Source organism: Protopterus annectens, chromosome 7.part0 (assembly GCF_019279795.1).
Source record: "Protopterus annectens isolate FY-2018-M chromosome 7.part0, PAN1.0, whole genome shotgun sequence".
In the NCBI taxonomy this organism is placed as follows: Eukaryota; Metazoa; Chordata; order Ceratodontiformes; family Protopteridae; genus Protopterus; species Protopterus annectens.
Genome location: NC_056739.1, coordinates 859,194,919 through 859,217,067, shown reverse-complemented (window position 1 = coordinate 859,217,067; position 22,149 = coordinate 859,194,919). Strand labels below are relative to the sequence as shown.

Sequence of the window (22,149 nt, the reverse complement as noted above, 5' to 3'; positions counted from 1 at the left end):
TTGGTGCTAGAGGAAATGATGCAGTGAGCAAAACTGAAATAGCAGAAACCAAATGGATTGCAGACTTGCAAGCAGATAGGAACCCAGGACTTAATTTTGTGTTACCTTTAAAGCCAGTGTTAAAAGGCAGGAATCTAAGGAAATGATTTGATTGGATCAGTTACTCAATAAGAAATGGGTGTGTTTTGCTAACCAACAAGATCTGAAGAAGGCATTGCTGAAAGCACTTATCCTTCTGTTGGTGTGAAGACAGATTTTTGCTGCTGTACTGTGATTTTATTGTTTTATTTGTTTACTTGTGCTGGATTTTACTTGTATTAAAATATTAGGTGTTGATATTTGTTCTGGAATTATAAGAGTCCCTCTTTATGGAGGAACAAAAGATTGTTTTTTGTTGAGAAGCCTCAAAGTTTGGGAAAAAGGACCCCGCATCTCTCAATGTATACAGGCAGCGGAGATAGTACATGTACAGAACAAAAGAAGTCAGAAAGTTTGATCACATGTCTGTCTCTTGCAAAGGGAAGGGGGAGGGCATACCTGTTAACAAGCATTTGATATAAATGGCTCCCTATTGCATTTCCTTTTGTTACTTACACTATGACAAACCTGCCTCAGGCCAGTTTAAGGCCCATACCATATTAGAACTACTCCTCCTTCCCCAGGCCTTTCTGATGAGGGTTACTACCAGTGCTATACTAAAAGCAGCCCATCTGTCCACACCTTTTCCAAACATTGTAACAGAAGATCAGTGTCAAGGACCAAGGCATGGTTTGTTTCCACCATCCATTCCAAGTGACTGTATTCCTTCTCTCTTGAGGTTTGGGCTTTGGGAATCTTCACTATACCTGTAAGTTTAAAACTATTGGATGTTATTCCATCTTCTACTGACTCACAGTTGCTACAACATGGGTTCAAACCATGTTAACTATTGGTGCACGGACAACTGTCTCAAATTAAGCGTGAATAATGTAGTATAGTTCATTTTAGTTAACCAAACATTTTCATTTACCATATAGGTGACACGCCACCAATAAGGCACTGTCATAAGGGATGACGGTACTCTAGTTGAAAATTTCTTATTGTTTGACCATCATATTGCCACTTTAGCGCTGAAAGTCTTCTCTTTGCCTCATCTAATTTCCAGTGGTATCTCCACTAGATCCAAAGAAGTCTTCCCCTTTACTCATACCTCTTCATTTCTATAATTGAAGATAATGCACTTTTTTGCTTGTATTTGTCAGAATGTGTTACTCAGCTTGAGAAACCTCAGCAATTTATAGCTAAAAGGAGCAGTAGCCTCAGTCTTTATCAGGACTGATTGGCAGCTGTCTCTCTGTATTCAGTCTACTCCATGGAGGTCTGAGCATCTAGCCTTTCGAGGAGTAAAATCCAACCTTCTTTAACCTTCTATTCTTTTGCAGAACAAACAGTATCTCAGATTCTTGGTTAAAAGAACTAAGCCTCCATCAGCAGATGTAAAAAAACACGCCGGTGTGATAGATCTTTATCCACCACCTGTAGAACAGACTTCCACTACATGTCAGCCAGAGAATCACCCTTGCCAACTTCATGGTAAACCTAGGTAACTGGATGGGCAACCTCCGATTCTCCTTGGCTGTTTCATGTTGCCCTTCTTGAAGCTGGTGGGAGTTGAGCTTCTAATTAGTGGTTTTCTGGCTGGGCTTGCATTGGCCTGCAGAGTGATTTAGTACTTGTCTGTAGTACATTTGTATTAGGAGTCTACCATAAGTGTAGATATTTGAACAGATTCGTTGTTGCAATTCAGCTACTCTATCTCCTTTCCCCCTTACTTTTTTCTACATGTCACCTTTTCACTTGTTCCCATCTCTGCTTTTGTCTGCTTATCACCTGGAGGAGACTGGGCAGTCCTCTGTGGTGGACATGGAGCAGATGGAGTTCTTCTGTCTGGTCCACTGAGGCTCTAGCAATGAGTTTCTTTCCCCCTAGCCTTCATGGGGATAAAGATATGAAGATGCTGTCAGCCAGTGCCTCCTTTATGCAACTGATGTACTGATGCCCTTAGTGGGAGGACATTGGCAAAAGCAATGAGGGGAGGGTAAAACTCTGGAATTCAGGCTGGTCATGGGCTTACATGTAGGCAGGATATTCCAAATGTGAGGTCTGCAGTAGTGAACCTCTGAGAACATCTGCATTTATGTTAGGTTCCTACCACAAATGCACCTTCAGAATTTTACAGTTAGAGGGTTTGGCAAAAAGCCCAAGATGTAATAGAAGACATGTTGTGTGAACTTCTTGCACTGTATCAGTAGATCAAAACATTTAAGTAAATGTGGCCGTTTATGTTTAGAACATACATCTTTTTACTGTTATGTGGAGCTGTGTTGAGGGCCTTAGCCAAACTCATGCATGCTGTTTGTGCAGCAACAGTAAGATTGTAAAGAGAACACTGTCAAACCCCTTTCCATATCAGGAATGAATTGTGGAGCAAATGGGAGAACTAGCATTTTATGATATCAATGTATATAGACAGGTCCACCATTGGCGATAGCTAAAACTGGGTTGCTGGAGTCAAAATCCAGCATTGTAGTAGTAGCAATATTTCTATCAGGATGTAATGTGCTGCAGGAGCTATCAAGAAAGCGATGGCAAATTACCCCCGGCCTTTAAAAAAAAAAAAAATGGTTATTAGTACTGATTATTTGTTCACAGCATTAAATGATGCCTACAAATAGAGAATTTTAAGTAAAGATAATAAATGTATAGCTAGGATATTTTTAGGTAGTAGTTGCACCCACATGTTCATTTATTATGGGTTTAAAACAGTTAATGAACTGTATTTTCCCCTTAGGTTCAGCAGTACAGAGTGGCAATGACTGCTAAGGACTGTTCTGTTATGATTACTTTTTCACCTTGCCTGCAAGACACATGGTATGTAATCCTTTTATCTTTGCTTAAATGTATTATTTTTGCTTTTAATTTTCAACTTGTTCACTTGACCTCTGCACTCCTTTGGCTGATTTCATAGACTTCTGTATACTCAGCCACAGAACTTATATATTCCTTGATGATCATCCTGGATTTGCCTGCTGGGACAGTAGAGCCTTATCAACTGCTTCATATTACAACCAACGGTGAGGGTCTCAGTGTGGAGGTAGGCCAGATGGAACTACAGTGATCACCGAGTGGTAGCTAGTCAAGAATCCCATTAGAGGGAATGAGATGAGCAATTTTATTAAGCTTCCACAACTGTCAGTTCTACAAGATTTGCATAGGAAATCTGTTGTGGTTGTCCTCATAGTGTAACTGTTAGTAACACTGCATGTTGCATGGACCCCCCCCCAGTATTCTCATGCAAACAATGAGACATCCCTCTTCCCTCCTCAGAAGATAAAAGAGCCAACTAGTAGCTAATTCATCCTGTTTCTCTCAGCTGACTCTTTTCAGGGACCCAGATTTGCTCCTATACTTGTGTCATCAGTGATGCATGCACCTTGCGCCTCTGTTAGTAGGCCAGCTTATCTGAAACACATTTCTTCATACCTGTTATTTTCACTTTCATAGGCCATATTTCCACAGATGTCAACTTATATAGTCTTTCTGTAAACACTTTTAGAAATGTCTAAAGTGTAAGGCTCAAGATTAATGCTTTTCGTAATTTCTGGTTTTGTGCAGTATCCATACCTCAGGTAAATGTCTTTGTTATGAATTTCACATTTCACCAAGTCTGAACATTTTATACTTGTGTGTGTGTATGAGAAAAGAGGGATGTATATACATAGATATATATCTATTATATTCTTGAGCAATGTCAGTGGCACAGCAGGTAGCACACTCACCTTTACTGCAGAAGGCTGTGGAGTCTTTTCACACCAGATAGATCAGTTGCTGCACTGCTGAGTGTGTCATACTTTAGATGCGACATTAAGCCAAGGTTCTAGCTGCTTGAGTTGGTGGTACCTCAGGTGGATGTAAAAGAACCCAGGGCACCTATCAAAAAGAGTAGAGGTCCTTTATTTTACACAACATAAAAAAATTCCCTGATATTCATAAATGTTTCCATTAAGTGTATACTTTCTATATTCAAAAACATTTGTACCACATTTCTTGTGCTGTCTATTCACTCAGAAAGGCTACACTAAGTGTACAATGAGTACACTTGGCTGGGATTCATAAAGGTTGCCACTATTATTTACTTATTTTACATGCACACACACACACACACACACACACACACACACACACACACACACACACTATTTTTGTACCATTTATCGTTTTTCTTGTAATAGCCTCCATGATGTTGTTTCGTAATTGTCCCCCCCCCCCCTTCTTCCACAACCATAATCCATTTTCCCAATATGTCTGCCAAAATAAGGTTTGCTCAGTGGCAGTATCCTAGCTAATGAAGTTTATCTCAGGTTTGATTATTACTAATTGAAAACTAATCACAATATGTCTGCCAAAATCCATTTTCCATTTAACAAATGTTAAGATGTTCTTCATCTCACATTGCTGCAGTCCTAACACTTGGGTAGTCCGCTGTCCCTCGGTCGGCCCGAATATCAGAGTATAAGGCTGACGTCGGTCAAGGCGCATTTGACTGACATCAGAATGTCAGGGTACAAATGCGCATGACCGACGTCATATCCTCAGTCTTTTTTGCCGCATGGTCCGATGCAGAAGCAGTGTTGCAAGTGCCGTTCGGCGTTCTGAAATTTTTCGAATTCGGAGTTGCAGACCGAAGTCAGAGTTGGTTAAGTACCCCGTTGGGGAATATTTTGGTTTTTTTCTTGCCTCAGTGGTTTACCGGATGTCAGAAAAAGTGAATAACTGTATTTCTTGTGGGAAACAGATACCGCATAGGGATTACCATAATTTGTGTATACCTTGTTTGGGACCTGAGCAGGGCGTTGTTGGGTGTCGCTTTTGTGCTAGGTTCAATAAACGCACTATAAAGCGAAGGTTGGATTGTGCCAGGTTGGTCTTTGGGAAGCGGTGCAATTACAATATGCCGTCGGATGCTCCGACGCTGGCTTCCTCAAAGAAGCGCAAGGACAAGGCAGTTAAACCTAGGTTAGAGGAGTCGTCCGAACCGGACGCCGGTTCTTTAGAGGCGTCAGTGGAACCGGTGGTTCTGACGGAGGCCTCTCTGGAGTCCCAGGGAGAAACTTTGTTTTTACAGGATGTGGCCTCCCAGGAGGCAGGTCAGGCTGTAGGGGCTTCTCAGATAACTGTACTCCCCTCCCTTCCTAAGGTGTCTAGGCCCTCTCTTTCTGCTTCCAAGGCTTCTCCTAGAGGCAGGTCTAGTTTAGCTTCTGTGGGTGTCACTCCTAGTTCTTCAGGTTCTGTGCCCAAGAAGCACATGCTTAAAATGGCAGAAGATTTAATTACTTTAATTAGAGGCTCTATGCCCCCTCCTGATAAGAGGCCTAGGATGGAACCAGTGTTGGGTGATTATGAGCAGGCTTCGGATGTGTCTGAGTCTTCGGCTGAAGACTTGCAGGAGTATTCTCATTATTCTGATTCTGATGTGGATGATTCTACTCCTTCTGCTTCTCCTCCTGAGGATTTTTCTTTTTCAGAGACCCTTCACTCCATGAGAGAGCATTTTAAATGGGAAGGTCAGGACTTCTCTGATTCCAGGAAAAGGCTTAGGGAATTTTTGTTTTTACCCCAGCATAGGCCTTTGGCTATACCTCCTGTTCTGAATGTGGTGGAAGATGTGTTTGTAGAGGCTTCTCTTAATCCTGATTCTTTGCCTCCTGCTCCTGTTAAACCAGATAGGTATTACAGGGTGTCTGAAGCTCATAAGTATCTTTTTAAGAGTCCTAGGGCAGACCCAGAAACTGTTAGCCAGGGGCCTAAAGGTGTTAAGGCTTCTGTTGTCAAAAATCCGGTTCCTGCAGATAAAGATGCCAGGGCCTTGGATAGGTGGGGAAAGAAAGTTTATACTTCTTCCACTCTAGCCATGAGAGCTTTGAATTGCCAGTTTCACATGTTGAAATATCAAAATTATCTCCTTTCACAGTTGAAATCTAAGGTTGATGCTCTGGCGGAAGGTATTGATTGTAAAGAGTTACAAGATTTAGTGCATGTTTCTGAACAGGTGGGTAAGCATTCTTTGCAATGTGGTTTTGATGCTGTACAGGCCTCGTCTAGGGTGGCTGCCACTGGGTCAGTTCTTCGCAGGCATGCCTGGCTGAGGGATCAAAATTTATCTGACCATGTTAAAACTAGGATTTTGGATGCCCCTTTGCAATCTGATGTCTTGTTTGGTTCTCCTGTTGAGGCAGTCTTAAAGAAAATGGAAGACAAGGCTAAGTCTATGCAGACTGTTAAAGATTTTTTGCAGGTTCAGCCTTCAAAGTTTAGTAGAAATTAGCCTACTAAGGGGTGGACGTATCCTTCTTATGATTCCCAGTCTAGGGGTAGATCTAGACGTGGCAGGGGCAGAGGTCAGGGCTCTTTCAGGCCTAGAACAGGGAGTTCTCCTGCACAGTCTTCGGGTGAGGGCAGGGGTCAGTCCTTTCGTAAACAGACCCAATGACCTGCCTTTTCAGCTGCCAGAACCTTCTCGCCTGGCAGCACCTTTGGGAGGAAGATTGGCACTTTTCAAAGAAAATTGGAGTTTGATTACCCAAGACAGATGGGTATTGGATATCATACATCACGGTTACAGGTTTTATTTCCATACCTTGCCTCCTTTCAAAGGCATGCCAGACATTCCTCCTCAACAAAGAATAGAGGCTCACAAGCAAATTTCTCTGTTACTCCAAATAGGGGCCATACAGCCGGTTCCTATGCCAGAAAGGGGCCTAGGATTTTATTCTCGCCTGTTCCTTGTACCAAAAAAGGGGAACACGTGGAGACCAATTTTGGATTTATCTATCCTCAACACTTATCTGGACATTCCCAAGTTCAAAATGTTGACGTTACAACAGCTTTTACCTCTGCTGGGCAAGGATCACTGGATGGTAACTTTGGATCTCAAGGAGGCTTACCTTCATGTTCCTATCAGGCTAAGTTGCAGGAAGTATCTGCGTTTTCGGACTGGGACTTCTCACTATCAGTTCTCTGCATTGCCCTTTGGCTTATCTACTGCGCCCAGAGTATTTACGAAAGTTCTGGCTCTGGTGATAGCTTTCTTCAGGCTAAAAGGAATACAAATCTATCCTTATTTGGACGATTGCCTGATTCTGGCTCAAGGAAGGGACGAGCTTCTTCGTCATTTGGAATATGTGATAGCAGTGCTAAAATGCCTGGGGTATTCTGTGAACGAAATAAAGTCCAGTCTAGTACCCTCTCAAGACATGTGCTTTCTGGGTGTAAGACTGAATACAGCATCCCAGATGGCCTTTCTAACCCCGGACAAACAAAAGAATCTTTCCCTTTACTTCCATCATCTATCTCTTCAGTCCGGGCTGACTGCAAGGACAGTCCTTCAAGCCTTAGGGTTCATGGCATCTTGTATTCTGGTGCTTCCCAATGCCAAACTGCATCTGAGGAAGTTGCAATGGTATCTCAAAAATGTATGGACACAGCACTGCCAGGATCTGGACACTGTCATTCAAATAATACCTTGCATTCAAAAGGAATTTTTGTGGTGGGCTCAGGAATGTCACCTAAACAAGGGACTCTCTGTGACCCGCCAGAGGCGAGTCAAATTTTAACGACAGATGCCTCAGACAAAGCTTGGGGAGCTCATCTAAACGGAAAGTGGATACAAGACAAGTGGCCTGTCAGACTACAGCATCTACATATCAACTTGAAGGAGATGTTAGCAGTCCAGTTTGCATTAATGGCTTTCAAGGATTTACTTCTTCCAGGGCAGGTGTTGATTCTAACAGACAACACAACTGTCATGTGGTACATCAACAAGCAAGGGGGAACTCATTCTTATCCTCTATGCAGGCAAGCAATGATTTTGTGGGAGACTGCTCTCAGTTTACAACTAAGTCTTCAGGCAAGGTTTCTGCCGGGAGCACAGAACTCCTTAGCAGATGTGTTAAGCAGACAAATCATGGATCCCCACGAGTGGAAACTGGATCTTCATGTATTTCAGAAATTGACAGTGTCCTGGGGAACTCCAGACATAGATCTGTTCGCTTCTCCACTAAACCACCAGCTGCCAAAGTTTTGCACGAAGAGGTTTCATCCCACAGCTTGGAAAGTGGATGCTCTTTCTTTCAGTTGGAAAAATCTTCATGTGTATGCCTTTCCACCTCTGCCTCTCCTCCCAAAGGTACTTCTGAAGGTCAGACAGGACAAGCCAAGGATGATTTTGATAGATCCAGATTGGCCTCGACAGCACTGGTACCCATTACTGAGAAGTCTAGTACGGAAGCCTCCATGGCCTTTGCCTTTGATTCCACATCTGTTGTCCCAGGAGGACAGTCATTTGCTCAATGTCAAACTTCACTCTCTTCACCTAACAGCCTGGCATATTCTGTTTTAAACCATAGAGGGTCTCAACTTCCACAACAAGTTTTGAATGTGATTTTGGAAGCTAGAAGGCCTAGTACAAGGAAAGTGTACGCAGATAAATGGAAGAGATTTTTATTTTGGAGTGCAGCTAAGGATTTGGATGTTTCTGAGCCTGATTTAAGTGTGGCTCTTCAATATCTTACTGAGTTATTGGACAAAGGTTTGTCCTTCTCTTCTATTAAGATTCATGCTGCAGCAATTTCAGCTCACTACGACTGTGACCCACCATTGTTTTCTCATCCTTTGTTCAAGCAATTTCTTAGAGGGGCAAAGAATATAAGACGCCCGAAGGGCTCCTACTCCTGCTTGGGATCTCAATTTTGTGTTGGAGAAACTCACTCTACAACCTTTTGAGCCTGCAGCTACTGCTGAGTTGAAATATTTGTCATGGAAGACTGCTTTTTTATTGGCCATTACCTCTGCAAGAAGGGTTTCTGAATTGCAGGCCCTTATGGCAGTTGAGCCTTTCTTAATTTTCCATAAGGATAGGGTATCTTTACGTACTAATCCTTCCTTTATGCCTAAAGTGGTTTCTAGTGTGGCTTTAAACCAAACTATTCATTTGCCTACTTTTTATGCAAATCCCCAAAATAAGGGGAAAAGATTTTGCACACTTTAGATGTACACAGGCAGTTGAGATATTATTTGGACAGAACTAAAGGGTTCAGACAATCTCAGCAGTTATTAGTTTCTTTTGCTTTGTGCTCTCAGGGCAAGCCCGTGTCAAAACAAACTATTTCTAAGTGGATTGGATTTTGCATTGCTTTCTGTTATTCCCATCATGGCAAAGAGATTCCAGCTGGGATTAGGCCTCATTCCACTAGGGCTACTGCCACTTCAACAGCCTTTGAGGGGTGGCTACTAAGGATATTTTGGAGGCAGCCACTTGGAGTTCAGTGCATACCTTCTCTAGGCATTACCACCTTCCACTATACTCTAAATCCAGGGCTGGTTTTGCCACTGCTGTGTTGCAGGGCATTTTGGCAGCTCCTGCTTCATTATAGTTTAGCCATCCTCCCTTACCTCTGCTTTGGGATTCTACCCAAGTGTTAGGACTGCAGCAATGTGAGATGAAGAACATAGTACAGTTTTGTACCTACCATAAATGTAGATGTTCGAAGATCCACATTGCTGCAGTCCAATTTACCCTCCCTCCTTCCCCTCTGTAGTTTGAGGTGGTTGTGTGGGTTGGGTTATCCATCTGAGGTATATTGTGTCTATTGTATATATTGTCTATATTGTACATATTTTTGGTGTTAGGCTGGTTGGTTGTTTAGTTGTTGTCTATGGGTTTTGACCTTTTCCTTTAGGGTCTTCTGACATCTGGGGCAAGAAAAGACTGAGGATATGACGTCGGTCATGCGCATTTGTACCCTGACGTTCTGATGTCAGTCAAATGCGCCTTGACCGACGTCAGCCTTATACTCTGATATTCGGGCCGACCGAGGGACAGCGGACTACCCAAGTGTTAGGACTGCAGCAATGTGGATCTTCGAACATCTACATTTATGGTAGGTACAAAACTGTACTTTTTTCATTCCAAATAACCTATATTACCGAAAACAAATATTTTTCTACCCATCTCATATATTTTCTTTCTTGTTCTTATAATATCATACACAATCATATTCATATCTATATTGGCTGTCATTAATATTTTCAAAAAAAGTTTCTTCACACAACTTTTTGCAGAGTTTCACCACTCTTTTATATTTTAAAAGAACATGCTCTGTCCCTTTTTCTACACAAAATATACTATCCACTTTCTTTTTATATGGCATATTCTGCTTTACTGATTATTTATTTATTACCAGTCTACATAGAAAATCATGTCACTGTACTATCTTGGCACACTAATGTTTCCTGACTTTAATGGCTTTAATTACTTCTGGTAAATTTTCCCATGAATCTACATAATACTCTTTCATCAAATTACATCACTTCTTTCTATGTTTCTCTATATTTTAATTTTTTATTTTCCACATTCGTATTTTTTCTTGATAATTTTTAATTTCGTCATTCACATATTGTTTTTCTTATTCTCATCTCCCAGAACCATTTTTTGCTTGTAAACATTCTCACTATTAATTTCTCATTCTTCTATTTTACCCACTTTATTCTGCTGCTTTAAACTTGTATAGCGTATTAAACAACTGGATTTAGTAACCCCAGTTCCCCTTCGTCTTCACTCGTGTACAACACACCTCTTTTCACTAGGCTTACATCTTGAACCCCAAATGAAAGAAAACACTAGTTGCTATTGCCTTCTCATATTTTTGTGTAATCATATAAACATTTGACACGTATGGTATTTTTCCCATTAATATAGAATTCACCAAATAAGCCATTTTCCTGAATGTTAATCTGTACTTCCTCCACAGAAGACCTGTTTCTTTTATCAAACCCACCCATTGCATCATAGCTACACTATTTTTCCCACATTTTATCACTAGCAAAGGCACCTCATTCATTGAAAAATGCACACCCCCAATTTTCACATCACCACCCAGACTCTGACATTTATTGTTATTCAAGGTCATTTCCATTTCTTTTAAACATCCATTCAATCAAACCATCATCTCCCTCATCCATATTTTGTTCTTAGCAACTACAACTATATCGTATGTCTATATCAAATCTACTGGAATCGCAACCTCCATTTATAAGCTATTTCACTCACTGCCACATTCATAACCAGTGCAAACAATATTTCACTCATAGGACATCCTTGTCTTATACCACACTTCATGCATATATCTTTATTTAACCACCCCATTTACTAACACACTCTCTCTGAGATGCTGACATACACACTCTCATAATTCTGTTACCTCTTCCATACTTTTCCATAACATCCCACAAAGCATCATGTCCTACTGTAGCAAATGCCTTGCTAATATCAACTGCAAGTTTCACATCCTTCCTTTTATTTATAATATTCACAGTTTCTCTCTCAACCATTGACAATTCTTGACATATGTTCCCTTGTCCATCATATATCCTTTCTTTTGTAATATCACTCATCCTTCCTTCCATTCTTCTATGTATTCTTGTAGAAAAATTATACTCTATTTAGTGTGTTGGATCTCCAAATTTTTATTTCATTCTTATCATCCTTCCTCCATACAAGTTTTAGTGTCCCACTGTACAATTCTTCATAAATAAACCTTTCCTTCAAGCATTCATTTAGTACATTTACAAAATATTCTCTTTGCCAATCCACTAAGTTCTTGTACCCATACAATCTAGGCCTGATACTGAATCAACATTTAGTTTCCCGGGTACTTCATCCAATTCACAAATAGTAATTTATTTTTCAAGATTTTATTCGAGAAAACTGGCAAAGGAACCCAATATAGGGAAAGATGATAGAATGGGAAGATGCCAAGAATTTATTTGGACTGCAGGTTAGAGATTGCCTTCCCTAGCAGGGATTGATATCAGAGTATAGGCAAAGAGAAAGAAATAAGGGATCCTAAACGAAAGACGGGCAGTGGTAGAGTATTTAATAGAATCTAGAACAGAAGCTGTCATTAAAAAAGGAATAATTAATAGGGCATATAAAATATTGCACAATAACTTTAAGAATCAATCAGAGGAGATTAAAAAGGATTGGAAAGAGAGATTGGGTAAGCAATTCACAAAGAAACAATGTTTAGGATATATGTAAGTCTCCCAAATATGCAACAAAATCTAGAAGATTTAGAATTTTTGCCTAGAAATGTTTACTTTGGTTATATAAATATCTGTGTAGACTCCAGAGAATTTTTCCTCTGGTAGACGGTAAATGTTAGAGGTGCGAAGGGGAAGAAAGAGGTAATTGGGAACATATTTTCTAGGAATGCGGTGAGTTGTTGGACTTTGATTCCCTACAGGATGCACTGCCAGAGATGCTGGGTGGTCAGATTGGTCTGAAGAGGGGAGTTGATGTTTCTAAGCTATGATACAGAATCGAAATTGCCTAGACATGGTAAGGCCTTGCTATGTCTAGTGATGGTGGCTGCCAAAAAAGCAATTACTAGAAAATGGAAATCAAAATCTAAGCCAACAAACAAATTATCTTTCCTTGCTAGTTGTATATGCATAACCTTCAAAAAAATATTAGTGTCAGTCCCTTCTCCTGACCTCTTTTCCTGCATATACTGTCTCTCCTCATTTTTCCCCACCATATTTTCTTCTTGTACAGTTTCTCCTTCACCTATTTCACCCTCTCCCCAGCCTCTTGTTGTCCTTCATGTAAGTTTTCTTTCCTTTCCCCTTCTTTCATTATTTACTCCTTGATCTTGACAATCCATCCAATCCATCCAAAAGTTCCCTTTTTTTACACAACCTGCCTTCTGGCACACACCTTCTTGTTGTATGTCTTTTGTCCCCATACAGGTTATATTATACTTTGTCACAATCATTAATAAAATAAGAAGTCCCCACAAAAGAAAATGTTTTAGGCAGGCCTGCATATCTTAATGTTCCTGTGTGACCAGCCACAAAAGTGACACCTGGCAAGTGTTTCACAGTGTTGCATTTTTTTTTCTATTTCAGTTTCAAAACTGCTTCCAACTTCCACCCTTGATTCCTTAAGTTTCTCTGATCTCTAAAATTCACAATATTATCAACAGTTTCACACAAATCCTGCATGTATTGTTTTAACATCACCTTCTTCAGTTCATCAGTTCTAAACTGCAAAGTAACATTGTTTTTAACATTTAAGTTACTATCAGAAAATAAATAATTGCTCCATGGATAAACCTCCTTTTTGTTGCACAGTTCCAGAAATTTCATTATCACTCCAGCAGTTTCAAATGTTGTCACAAAAAGTCTCTGTCCCAATGTGTATTAAAGACAGAATTTCTGGAGCTTTAATATCCAGAACAGCTACAAAATTGTCCATTACATAATATTTGTCCATTACAGTGTCATTTTTATGGTTCTTAGTCTCACAGTTGGTCTTCTCAGCTTTTTAAAAACAGTTTTACTTTGTTTGTTGCTGCTCTCCTTTTTTGCCTGCTGTCACTGCTGTACAAATTTTAGTTAGTGTTATCTGCTGCCACAAAACCAGAAAACCTTGTTTTTCTGCTTTCCTTTTCTTCTTTCTGTCATTGGTGCACAAGTTTTAACTGCTGCATTCTCCACCGCCACATCTCCTGGTTCCTTCTCCAAATTATCATCCTCAGCAGTTCCAAAACAGTTATCTGCCATTTTGCCCTATGAAACAGCAGAACTTGTCACATGGATCACCCTGCTTGATTATTTTTAACAGAACATCATCTGCAAGCCCCCCTGATGCCCTGATGATGATGTTAGCTTTACCACTTCAACAGACTTGCTTATTTCCTTCTTCATGGAGACAGCTAAACACTCCTCATTTGTAACATTTACCATTATTTACATTCTGAAGCTCCACACTGAAATAACTGTTTCTCCAAATTCTCACTTTCCACCTCCAAACTCAGCATAGCTTTTCTCTCTTTCTCCATCCTGCTGCTTCCCTTAGGCCTCTTCCTTGCTGCTGTAGTAGCCCTCCAGTGTCATCTAGCAGCTCCAAAGTATGAGTCCTTTATTAAAATTCACAAAACACAATATATACATTCTGTATACAAAATGTACAACTCATTTACAATTGTATACAAGTAATTTACATATTTTCAAAATTGTTAAACTTTCAATTCCCCCCACTCCTTTTTTTTCCACAGCCAAAATCTTATTTTCTTCAATATCTCTGACATTCTTTCATGCAAAACAATCCACATTATACAAAAATTTTCATCTAATCCATATCATTTTTTCATATTTTTATAATATCCATATTATATCATGTCCATATTTATACATTTAATATTTTTCAATCCAACATTCTTTATCACATATATTTCTTCCCATAATTGATATTCTTTTACATTTCAGAAAAACCTGTTCAGCAGTCTCTAATTCCCACAATGTACGCAGATTCTATCTTTTATTTTTATATGGCATATTTGTCTTTACTGGAAGCCTACTTACACAACCTCCACAAAGAAAATCTGTACATGTCACATATTTTCACACCGTTTTAGCTTTTACTTTTTTTCTCCTAAGTGCTTCAAAGGGTAAATATAATAAAATGTTACCATTATGTTTCATACCATACTTTCCTGTACTGTTCTATATTTCTTAAATCAATCTTTCATAGTAATAATTTCTCTTAATATAGTTTAATTTCTGTACAAGTGATTCCTTTACTTCTTTTTAAATATTTAAGCCTTTCCCATAGTGATTTATATTTTCCTCAATAATCTTTATTAACAATTTTACTTTTTCCTATATTCTTGTATTTTATTTAAATTCATTGAGGCTATATATACAGATGGGTTTATTAAACACAAGCATCCTCCTTTTCTGGTTACATAAAGAATTCTTCTTTTAATAAGGTTCAGTCTAGATCCTCATAGAAATGTAATTAACACATTTAATAATTCTTTTTCACATTATAGTGGTATCATAAGTACACTTGCTAAATGTGTCATCTTACCTAATATGACTTGAGTTAATTAAACATGCTTTTTCCTATATACAAGTTTAATTGTTCTCCAGAATGTACAAGTGCTCCTTATTTTAAGTATTATATCCTTCCATTGTGTCACTCTCTTTTGCTCAATACCAAACATTTTCCCAAGAATTTGTATTTCTTCTTTATTAAACTGAGTATCTCTTGTTTTTCAAGAAAACCCCAGTCCTTTACTCTGTCCTTCAATAATACTCAAACCTAACACCTTTAGTTCTTTGTCAAGCATCTTAGTAGCTATACTCGTCTATTCTTTATTTTTAACAACTCGTACTAGATTGTCCGGATAAGAGAACATCACTGGGATCTGAATTCCCTCTGATGTACAATATTTAGCTTTCTCCAATGCTAAATCTATCTTGGTAACTACCGCAGTCATAACTAATGCAAATAGAATACTACTTGCTGGATCATCTTCTTTCAGCTGTTCTCGTTAGGGGTCGCCACAGCGGATCATCTGTTTCCATTTCTTCCTGTCCTCTGCATCTTGCTCTGTCACATCCACCACCTGCATGTCCTCTCTCACCACATCCATAAACCTTATCTTAGGCCTTCCTCTTTTCCTGTTACTTGGTAGCTTCATCCTTAGCGTATTTTTCCCAATATACTCAGCATCCCTCCTCAGCACATGTCCAAACCAACGTAATGTTGCCTCTTTGGCTTTGTCTCCAAACCTTCCAACCTGGGCTGACCCTCTAATATACTTATTCCTAATCCTGTCCACCCTCGTCACACCCAGTGCAAATCTTAACATCTTTAACTCTGCCACATCCAGCTCTAACTCCTGCCTTTTTGTCAGTGCCGCAAACATCATAGTCCACGGGGACTCCTGTCAGATCTCATCTGTCAACCTGTCCATCACCATTACAAATAAGAAAGGGCTCAGAGCTGAACCTTGATGTAATCCCAACTCAACCTTAAACGCATCCGTCACTCCCACCACAGACCTCACTGCTGTCACACTACCCTTGTACATCTCCTGTACCACTCTTACATACTTCTCTGACACTCCCGACTTCCTCATACAGTACCACAACTCCTCTCTAGGCACCCTGTCATATGCTTTCTCTAAATCCACAAAGACACAATGCAACTCCTTCTGACATTCTCTGTACTTCTCCATCAACACTCTCAAAGCAAACATCACATCTGTAGTGCTCTTTCCTGGCATGAAACCATACTACTGATCACTAATCATCACCTCCCTTCTTAACCTAGCTTCCACTACTCTTTCCCATAACTTCATGCTGTGACTGATCAATTTAATCCCTCTGTAGTTACTACAGCTCTGCACATCACCCTTATTCTTAAAAATCGGTACCAAAACACTTTTTCTCCATTCCTCAGGCGGCATCCTCTTACTTTCCAAGATTTCATTAAACAATCTAGTTAAAAACTCCACTGCCATTTCACCTAAACACCACCATGCTTCCACAGGTATGTCATCTGGACCAACAGCCTTTCCGTTCTTCATCCTCTTCATAGCTATCCTTATTTCCTCCTTGCTAATCCACTGCACTTCATAATTCACTATCCACAAATCATCCAACCTTCTCTGCCTCTCATTCTCTTCATTCATCAGCCCCTCAAAGTACTCTTTCCATCTGCTCAGCACACTCTCCTCGCTTGTGAGTATGTTTCCCTCCTTATCCTTTATCACCCTTACCTGCTGCACATCTTTACTAGCTCGGTCCCTCCGTCTAGCCAATCGGTTCAGGTCCTTTTCTCCCTCCTTTGTGTTCAACCTTTTATACAACTCATCATACGCCTTATCCTTAGCCTTCGCCACCTCTATCTTTGCCATGCACCTCATCTCCTTATACTCTTCTCTACTTTCTTCATCTCTCTGACAATCCCACTTCTTCGCCAACCTCTTTCTCTGTGTACTCTCCTGTACTTCTTCATTCCACCACCAGGTACAGTTGGAACAGTTGGTCCCTCTATAGGAGGTTCCTAGATTATATCTCTTTGTTTTGGACAGAAACTGAGGACCATCTGAGTGAGTTCTTAGTTTTCTTAGGTCAAACTACTGAATTCTTGGAATTTACACATCGTTTCATGGGATAGAATGGATTACTTGGATGTGTCCTTACATAAAACCAAAGAGGATCTCAAATCTACGGTCTTCTGTAAAAAAAACCTTTTCAAACTCATATCTGCACTTTCATAGTGCACATCCCTGTCACCAGAAAGTTGGTATAGTGAAAGGTCAGTTTATTAGGGTCAGTCGGATGACCTTGGGGGATGGTGATTTTAAGGACGAGTGTGATTTTCTAGAGAGATTGTTCCTTGATAGGGGTTACCCTATTGAGATGGTTAATAGGTTAAGGAAGACTGTAGAGGAGGGAAGAAATGTTCATTATTTCCCTTTGTTAGGGAAAGGCCCTGTGATTGGAAATACGGGCAGGAGTCAAGGTGATCCAGGCTTTTTAAGTAGGGCAGTGACCACTGATTTTTGTGGTGATTTTTTTTGGTGAAGAAAATTATCCAAACTGAATGGGACAAATGTATTAATTTTACTGATTTGTCAACGTTTAGTAAGGCACCCTTGGATTTTGTTTTTAGGAAAGGGAAATGTCTGAAAAAAATTTTTGAATCTAATATGAAAAACAAAAATATAGATTCCAGGAAAAAGAGGGGGACCTTTAAGTGTGGGGCATGCTCGCAATGTGTGTTTATTTCCAACACTGATAAGATCTACTTACCAAGTAGGGCTAAGAGTATTTTAGGTACTGGTTTCTATAATTGTAACAGTTCTGGTGTTGTATATCTTGAGCTTTGTGATACCTGTCAGGCGTTTTATATCGGGAAGACAGAGTGCAAATTAAAGAAGAGGATCTATGAACACCACTATGAAATTAGGACATGCAATGAAGGAAATGCATTATTTAAACACACTTTGGTCTGTAAGGATGCCAGATTTGTGTTTTTTTGTGTGGTAGAACAAGTGTCTATGGATATCGGGGGAGGCCCTTAGGAAACGAGTTTAGCTTACTGGGAGCTCTTCTTGCAGGTGACCCTGGATTCGGGGAGATCACCAGGGCTCAACAAGAACATAAGTATTGCCCCTTTACTAAAGCTTAGGGCAGCTAAGTTATAAATTTAAGATCTTGTTTTATCAGATTATTTAACCTGATGGTTTGTTTCTGTTTTTGATTTGTTACCCTGGTGCTTGTATTTACACATCTTCTATATGATTTTAAACTTTTGTATGAATTTTGTATGAGATAGAAAAAATGTTTTCATGTGATATTTTATGCATATATCTTTTTAGTCACTAGATGGCATTTAACTTTGGTATCACTATGTAATTATTTATGTTTTACGTGTTTTTTATCAGCTGGATGTAATTAGTATTTCATAGGTTTAGGCATATATATATATATATATATATATATATATATATATATATGATGTGATGTGATTTCTTCTTGTTATCTGATGAAGTCTATCTTCTTATTTGTATGAAAATGCATTTTGGATTTTTGGTGGCGTTAATCTGTTTTATCTGTTTCATTAAATTTTGGATCTACACGACGTTTGGTGCTTTGCATGCGCACCTTATTCTGGTGTTTTATTTTTAACTCTTATCTATTTATCTACCTCTTCATCTCTTGAATTACTTATTTCTTCCTCTATCTCTCCTTTTCCTTTTGTTTCTCTCGTGCATTCTTTTACTTTCATTGTTATATCTTCCTCATTATTTTGTTTCTTGTTTCTTCTGTATTGTCTCCTAAAACATTCTCCCTATCTTGATCTGACTTTGTTTCCTATGTATAGTTCTCTTTAGCATTACAGTTCATCCATGAGTGTCATAATTTTTCCACATTTTATACTTTTTTGCTCACATTTTGTTTTGCTTCATGACCAACTTTACCACAAATAAAAATGTTTGTCATAATTGTTCTGGAAATGATCATCTTTTATCGCACAAAAAACATGTTTTTGGTTGTCCCCAGTATCTAATCAATCCCTTATTCTGGTCCACATTCATTTTACTTGGCAAATGCATTATTTTATCATTTTGCATTTTCAATATAACACCACATTCTCATCCCCCAGTCCATAAACTTCTATTGTCATAGATCTTTTTAATGTCCATTTCATCTCTGCACAGTTTTTAAATAGTCTTTTAAATCGCCTCTTTCCAGTTCAGTTCAAAATTGTATAAGTACTCTTTTTGTAGCTTCTATATTAAGTGCCTGTACAACAAACACGTTCCAGTGGTTTTCATTCTTTCTCTTTTCCTGTTGTTCTAAGGATTTTTCCATATACTGTGTCTCTTAAAAAAAAAAAAAAAAATGTCACAGAAAGTATCTTTAATACAAATAAAAGCTCTTACCTCTCTGGGTTCAGTACCCAATGATGAAATGATGCTGTCACATATTTCATACTGGTCTAGTTCCTTTTCAGTTTGCTACTTATCCTCTCGCAATGCTTTCTTCTTACTTCTGCCTTATTCACGTCTCTTCTTTCGCCTTCTCATACCGTCTGTGCATAGGATTTTTTTTCTTCCTTCCTTGTTTCCTGAGCTACTACTACTTGAATTCTGTCTTTTATTTCTCCCCTCAACACTGCCTTCTCAGTTTCTGGTTTGCTCCATTCGATTAGGTCTTTCAAATAACCATCCTGTAACTGTCCTGACTGGAGGGTTGTAACAACACAATCGGGTGTTACAGAATCTTCTGCAAACAAATTTTGCTGAACTAACTCCTCTGAATCCACCGTATCCACTTTGGCTCCTATTTTTTTGCCTTTTACTGACTCTCCTCCACTTTCTTTTCTCCCGTCTCCATTCTCCTTACTCTGCATAACTTCTAATTCATTAACTCTTATTTTCAGCTCTTCAACTGTTTGATTAAACAGCTTTACTTGCATCAAAAACCTGAAAAACCTCTCCTTCCTCCTCCATGCTCGAGTTTGGATTTTCTGCATCTCCAAGCAGCCTCTGCACCCAAACCCGAAGACAGGAGGTGTAAGAATGAATTGCATCCCCATACGCAAAGAGTAGGGGAAGTTCCCAGATGTCCTGGCCAAGTTTCCTGTATTAGTATAAATACCACATCAGATCTTAAACAGGCTACTAGCCTAGTTGGGAGTAACACAGACAAATATATAGGTGTGGTATATGCTGCTGAGTGCACATCTTCTCGTCAGAGTTTACTGCTGTTTAAGTCAAACGTTACACTGGCTGACATTCAGAAAATTTAAACATTGACTTTTAATGTTGTGTAAGGTATGCATGAATGCAGGTGAGTGGTCTTTTCTAGGCTAGGGCTAAAGTTAGGTTTAGGTGAGGGAATAAGTTTAGATGTTCTTTGTAGTCAATGCTGCGATACTGATCCTTCAGTCTTCCTGCCATTCAGAGACCTGTGACCAGCTCAATTCTAGTCAATGGGCATCCAGCAGCAGACATTTTGAAATCAGGGTATAAGAGGGGCATCAGTCGGCACCACCTTCAGTTCTTTTGAACAATGTAGTCTGATGTGCTTTTTCATGTACGAGATGCTCATGGTCATTTGGCTGGTTCATTTTCCTTCAGAGTTTCTACAAATTTCCAATAAGTAGCCTGTTGGGGAACTCTTTCTTCTGGTTATTGTTCAAAAAAGTTAATAACTGCTTGAAATGTGGGGAGCAAAACTCACATAAAGAGCTTCATTCTTTTTGTCTGTCTTGTATGGGGCTTCAGCATGAAGTTTCCAGTTGTCAGGGTGTGTTGATTTAGAGCCAAAACACTTAAGCATAGGGCAGAAGTCCTCACGACACACATGGAATCCTTGGACCCAGGTCCTGACACTAATCCACCTTCCTCAGCTTCTACCACTACCTTACCAAAAAAATTAAAAGGTAAAGGGCACTGCAGATGATTATGATCATTCCACATCTATGCTTAAGTTGACAGAGTACCTCACTGAGATGGTTTTGCAGCCCCACATGTCTGATGAATACCAGACCTGAACCTTGTGATATGATTCCTTTGGAGGCCACCATGGCAGCAGGCCTTCCAACTCTTGTCTCCAACATCTGCAGTCTGCAACACTACTGTCTCCAACATCTCCAATCTCCAGTTGGGTCTGAGGTCGCTCAGCAGACCTCAGCTTTAGACACTTGAACATTGGTTACTGAGGACGATAGTTAATCTTCCAGTGTTCTGCTAGAACAGGTGTCTTTGACCTGGATAAATGCCATGGTCACCAGACAGTGAACAGAGTTCTCTCTTAATAAACAGACACCTAAACAGAAGAGATCAGCCAGCCTATCTCAGCCTATACCCTAGTTGTTAGCTACTTCGTCTCACTTTGAAACTTAGGACCTCCTTAAATTGCTCAGGAATCCATGGTATTTACAAAATCTAAGGAGTCCAGTCAGGAACTACAGACTACCCTGTAATCTGTCTCAGTAAAAGATGAAGAGCTGTCTTTTCAAAAAGAGTCTGATTATTCAGGATCTTAGGGTGAAGAAGGGTTACCTTATTCTGAATACCATCCCTGTCAATCTTATCCAGGTTCTGAGTCAGATGATATTCTTTCCTCTGCTTCTCCCCCAGAGGATTTATCTTTTGGGGATACATTACATAAGATGGAGGAGGCTTTTCAGTGGACAAGGAATAAATTGTCTCCGGCCCAAATCTAGTACAGGCAGTTTCTAAGCTTGCCTACCCTCAGGCCACTAGCTATCCCACTAGTATATGTAGTATTAGAGGATGCCTTTGAAGACTGCTCTTACGCCCAGACTCTTACCCCCTCCACAAGGAAGTCAGACCGATTTTGTAGAGTGCTTGACAGTCACAAGCACTACTACAAGAACCCACAGGCTGATCCCTCTATAGTCTGTATCAGATCCATTAAGGGCACACCTAAGCCTGCTGCTAGACACCCCCTACCTAAAGACAGGGAAGACTGACTACTAGACAGGTTTGGAAAAATGACTTGCAGCTTTGCTGTTCTCTCTGTAAGGGTCCTCAGTTACCAATTTCACATCTTAAAATACTTAGAATACTTAGGAACAAATCATTACCAAATCTGAGAGCATTGCAGATGGTGTATTTTTAAGGCACGTACAGGATACAGCTAGAGCAGCACTCCAGGTTTCCAGACACACTTTAAAGTGTGGCTGTGATGCTTCCAATGCATCATGCAGAATAG

General features: G+C 39.7%; 1 protein-coding gene across 1 annotated transcript in view; it reads left to right on the top strand.

Annotated features, from left to right (window-relative positions):
• IPPK (inositol-pentakisphosphate 2-kinase) overlaps nucleotides 1–22,149 on the top strand; it is an 828,159-nt gene that overhangs the window by 675,654 nt on the left and 130,356 nt on the right. Inside the window, exon 12 of the mRNA XM_044077413.1 lies at nucleotides 2,831–2,910. Coding sequence (XP_043933348.1) covers nucleotides 2,831–2,910 — 80 coding nt within the window. The remainder of the gene's footprint in view (nucleotides 1–2,830; nucleotides 2,911–22,149) is intronic.